This window comes from Penaeus monodon, chromosome 7 (genome assembly GCF_015228065.2).
Source record: "Penaeus monodon isolate SGIC_2016 chromosome 7, NSTDA_Pmon_1, whole genome shotgun sequence".
Taxonomy (NCBI): Eukaryota; Metazoa; Arthropoda; class Malacostraca; order Decapoda; family Penaeidae; genus Penaeus; species Penaeus monodon.
The window spans coordinates 5,012,940-5,017,939 of record NC_051392.1 but is presented as its reverse complement, the minus strand read 5'-3'; the positions used below and the strand labels follow the sequence as shown (position 1 = coordinate 5,017,939).

The 5,000-nt window shown below is 38.2% G+C and overlaps 1 protein-coding gene across 3 annotated transcripts in view; it reads left to right on the top strand.

Annotated features, from left to right (window-relative positions):
• Positions 1–2,411, top strand: part of LOC119574994 (thyroid hormone receptor beta-like) — a 21,731-nt gene extending 19,320 nt beyond the window's left edge. For 2 of the 3 annotated variants that reach the window (XM_037922304.1, XM_037922303.1), the window contains exons 7-11: positions 1–13; positions 416–550; positions 892–1,024; positions 1,252–1,357; positions 1,747–2,411. The exon at positions 1–13 is cut by the window's left edge and continues 122 nt beyond it. In XM_037922304.1, the coding sequence (XP_037778232.1) occupies positions 1–13; positions 416–550; positions 892–1,024; positions 1,252–1,357; positions 1,747–1,879 (520 nt within the window). In that variant the 3' untranslated portion in view covers positions 1,880–2,411. The remainder of the gene's footprint in view (positions 14–415; positions 551–891; positions 1,025–1,251; positions 1,358–1,746) is intronic. The other variant, XM_037922305.1, reaches the window with a different exon arrangement.
• The last annotated feature ends 2,589 nt before the right edge of the window (positions 2,412–5,000 follow it).

Sequence of the window (5,000 nt, the reverse complement as noted above, 5' to 3'; positions counted from 1 at the left end):
CGGGTTTTCCACGGTGAGTGAAAAAAGCCATCTTTTTTCATAAATACCATCGTCCCTTTTATTTGTCTCTCATCCTTTTTTCGTCAGTTTTTTAAGATTTTAAGAGAAAAACGATATATATATATATAAAATTCTTCCTACTTATCCTTGAGCTTATTTCATCATCCCTTGCATTCCACGCCTCTTTAACTAACAGTGTCCTCCCTGTTACCCAAAAGCTTCCTCCTCTTTACCCCAAAAAAATATTACTCCTCATTACCCAAAAAAATATTACTCCTCATTACCCAAAAAAATATTACTCGTTACCCCCAAAAAATATTACGTGTCATTACCCAAACATTTCCTCAAATTTTTTCTCCTTTCCTCTTGCCCAACAATTTCCTCCTTACCCAGCAATATCCTTCTAACCCAACAGCTGAGCACCAACGACCAACTTGTTCTTCTGCGTGGCTGTGTCCTTGAGGTCCTCTTCCTGCGTACGGCCCTGAGGTACAACCCGGCCACTAAAGCCCTGCCTCTTCGCAACGGTCGCCAAGTCTGCAGGTCTCAGGTGGGTCATCTTTCTATTTGGTGTGTGTGTTTGGGTGGTGCATCTTTCTCTTTTTTTTTTCTTTGTTTGTGATAAGTATTAAAGGCGGTTCTCAGGTGTGTTATCTTGCTTTTGCCGTGTATGTTTAGGTGGCGCATCTTTATATTTTCTTGTTTCTTTAATTCAGGGTTCCGTTTTTTTTTTTTTTTTTTTTTTTGCTATTGTTTGTAATAAGCTTAGCAATATTGTTTTTTGAACAGAACGACAGTACTTCTCCCTGGTAATTTAGAAGAATAGAACTATCTCTACCTTTTCTTTTTATCCTTATCATAATCATGTCTCCATTGTTCCTTTGCCTCCAGGTCCAGACAGCCATGGGCGGGGCACTTTGGGCATTGGTTCATCCCATGTTCGAGCTTGGCGCTTCCGTGGCCCGCCTGCACCTGTCCAGCACCGAAGCGGCACTCCTGACGGCGCTGGTGGCACTGCAGACGGGTGAGTTAAAGAAGTGTCTCTCATATTCCCGTGGAAATATAGAGGGAAAAGACGATTCAGAACCTGTGTACTTTCCAAAGATCTTGTGAAAGTTTATATTCCCGTAACCGAAGTTTTCTTAACGTGTGAGTTTTATTTTCCATTCGTCTCCATTTTCATTGAATTTTTTTTTTCTTCTCATTACTGAGCTTCGATAAGTAACGGAGAGAACGCTTTCTTTCACTCAGACCGCCCCGGGCTAACGGACATGGAGAGTGTGGAGGCTGTACAGGACTCTCTTCTGGTGGCCTGCAAGCGATACGTGGCAACTGCATGCCCTGATCAGCCAATTAGGTAAAGACCTTTGCTCTTTTTGAGTTAATTTCTTGTAATTTGAGATTTTTAAGAATTATATGATGGAGGGGAAATGTTTATTCAGTGAACCGTGATTTGTTACTCTTCTCTCCTCTTTCTCCTTTCCTCATATCCTCATTTCCTCCTCCCCTTTATCTCTCTTCCCCTCCTTTCCTCCTCTCTTCCACCCCTCATCCCCTTCCCCTCCTCTCTCTCCTCTCCCCTCCTCTCTCTCCTCTCCTCTCCTCTCCTCTCCTCTCCTCTCTCTACTCTACTCTACTCTACTCTACTCTACTCTACTCTACTCTACTCTACTCTACTCTACTCTACTCTCCATCCCTCACACTCATTCTCATCAGACTCGCTAACTGACCTTTGACCTTTCGCAGATGGGCCAAACTGGTGATGAAAGTCACCCACATCCGGAGCATAGCATCCGAACACGCCGACACCATTTTATCAGGCCATTCGCTTCCTAATGTCTCGAAGCTTCTTATCCATCTCTTCCAAGACACTTGCTGACCTCGCTCGACCGTCTTCTTCATTATTTTGTGTTTTAGGGTAAATATTTTACTGACAATGTATCGTCTCCATTGTGATTTTTAGTGTATTATAAATGATTGGTATTCTGAGTTTACGAGAGATTTTTTTTTTTAAGTTCACGCTACAAGATCTATTTTTGTGCGTTTTCTTCGGAGCGTACAAAAGGGGTAACTGTATTAAATTCTCCCATAGAATATCTTGTTCATTGCAGCGAGCTGAGACGAAATCGTATCCTGGTTTTAACATTGGTGATTTCATGGCAATAATTTTGAAATATTTCGCCAAACTCATAGGGTCTATGAAAGTTATCAGAATCTTGGTTAGTATAGTACATTATACTATTACATTAATTCAAGATTATTCCGGTGAGAGGGTTTGGCTAGCGAATAGAAACATGGCTACGAGCATAGGGCTTACAGCCTGAAGAAAACTGGGTTATTTAATTTATCATTAGTATATAACTTTAATGTTTAAGTTTTATATGTACATGAGAATAAACTATCTTAAGTTATTACTGTGCTTCATTGCAGCCCTTTCACTTGAACAACAGAGTTTTCAGGTTGAAATAACAAGGCAGTTATTCCATACAGTGATAACCATATGTTAATAGCTGATAGTTATCGCGATACTATCAGTGTATGTATATATGTATGTAATATATATATAATAACATTTAAGCATTTTACCCACAAATAACTTCGTTGTTGAACTAAAAAAAATGGACATGTACTAAAACATCAGCCACATGTACGTAGATTTTTGGATTAAGCCATTCATCTTGTAATTGCTTTTAAACCTTATAATTCTTTCACACACAATTATTTGGCTCATCCAGTGCTGCATAATCGGTCCCTTCAGTGGCACTCCCTCGCCTTAAATATGGTGCTAATTCTGCCTTTCAACAGTGCACATAGATTGTAAATGGCAAGGTTCTGTTTTGTAATTGAAATCATATAAATGATTTGTTATTTCCACCAAAGAGAATGTATTTATTTGTGAATTGCAGTATTGTTATTGTTTATTTCTGCCCATGAGCAGTGAATGTTGTACATAAATTTGTTTGTAATCTTTGAAAACTCTCGTATGTATTTTCATGTTTTTTTTATAGCGATGCATTTGGTACTAATATTTTCCCCGAGAGGACATCAAAGAACATTTATGAAAGCCCACGAATATATTAACTTCAGCAACATTGTTATGAGAACAAGCTCTTCCGGTGATTGTGATTGCATCCCCAAAACAGTCTTAAGTCACGTCATCAGTTTTTGAACAAATCATAACAACCCTGCTACATAAGTTATGCAGTGGGTGACTGGGGATACCGTGACACACAGACCCTAAAGGTAATTGAGTGAAGACATTATATTCGTTCCTTTTAAAATGTCATTGCATAAGGTGAATCGAAGGTTTTGTGAATATTTTTTTTTCGATTTTAATCCGTTCTGTTTTAATTTTCTTTGTTTTTCCTTGGAATCGGATCTTCATATTTTCTTGGCTTCTCTGTCATCCTCTCATTTTCATTCTTAACTTTCTATTTTAAATATTTATTGCCCACATTTTTTTTCGGCTTCTTCTCTTGCTCTACTTTATTTTTAATTTTCCTTATCTTATCTTCCTCTTATCTTCCTTTACGTAGCCGCCCCTCTCTTCTCTCTTGCTCACCCCTCCCCCATTTTCACATTTCTTTTTCTTCGACATTTCCCTTGCTAACCTTTATCACCCCCCTCACCCCCCCCCCAAGAAAAAAAATCCAACTTTTGTCTCTTCTCGTCTCCTCCCCCTCTCCCTCCCCCTCCCCCACCCCAGCTCTTGAGGCTTTCGAAGGTCGCGTCTCATTGGCAGGCAGCGACCAATCAACGCAGCGTTCGCCTTTGCACCTGTAATGAATCCGGCAAAGTCTCCAGGTGCATCGTTCGTGGAGGTATGCGGCGTCTGAGGGACAACTCGCACCCACGTGGCGTTCGTGCAAGCTCACGTGACCTACTGCGTTTTACTCGCAGCAGAAGGGATTAAATAATGTTAAGCTTAATTTTAGATGGAGGAAGATAAGAATCTTCTGTGCAAATAGTTAAAATAACCTCAAAATATCTTCCCATGCTGCTCTTCCTTGTGTGACAGTAAGTTTTAAGAAGAGTAATTAATTAGGACAAAATCCGAGATAACAAGTACAACTGAAACTTATCATTTAAGCCAGTGGCGTAGATAGGGGAGGGGTGTGGGATGCTATTTACCGCTTCCCCCTGTTGTGGGGGCCCCCAACTGACCTATTATCAAGGTGCCCCCCCAAGGGACCTAACCCCCGGGCCCCCAGATGTCTAGCTATGCGACCGAATTAAGCCAATTATGGGTGATTTTTAACCTGTGTGTGTGTGTGATATATATATATATATATATATATATATATTTATATATATATACATATAAATAAATAAATAAATATATATATATATATATATATATATATATATATATATATATATATATATATATATATATATATATATATATATATATATATATATATATATATATATATATATATGGGGCCGCGGTGGCCGAGTAGTTAGAGCATCGGTCTCAAGACTGTCACGACGGCAATCTGAGTTCGAGGGTTCGAGTTACCGGCCGGCGCGTTGTTTCCTTGGGCAAGGAACTTCACCTCGATTGCCTACCTACCCGCTGGGTGGGCAAGCCAGCCCAAGTCAGTGACGGTCCCAGAACCGGGTAAATAGAGATGGTGACTCGATAAAAACACCGGGCGGAAGGCAACGGCAAACCACCGCTCTAAATTGCCAAGAAAATCATGGAAATCCATGATCGCCAACGTCCTTGTAGGGCAGGGCACTTGGAAAAAAAAAAAAAAAAAAAAAAAAAAAAAAAAAAAATATATATATATATATATATATATATATATATATATATATATATATAATATATATATAATATATATATAATATATATATATATATATATTATAATATATATATATATATATATATATATATATATATATATATATATATATATATATATATATATATATATATATATATATATATATATATATATATATATATATATATATATATATATGAACCGT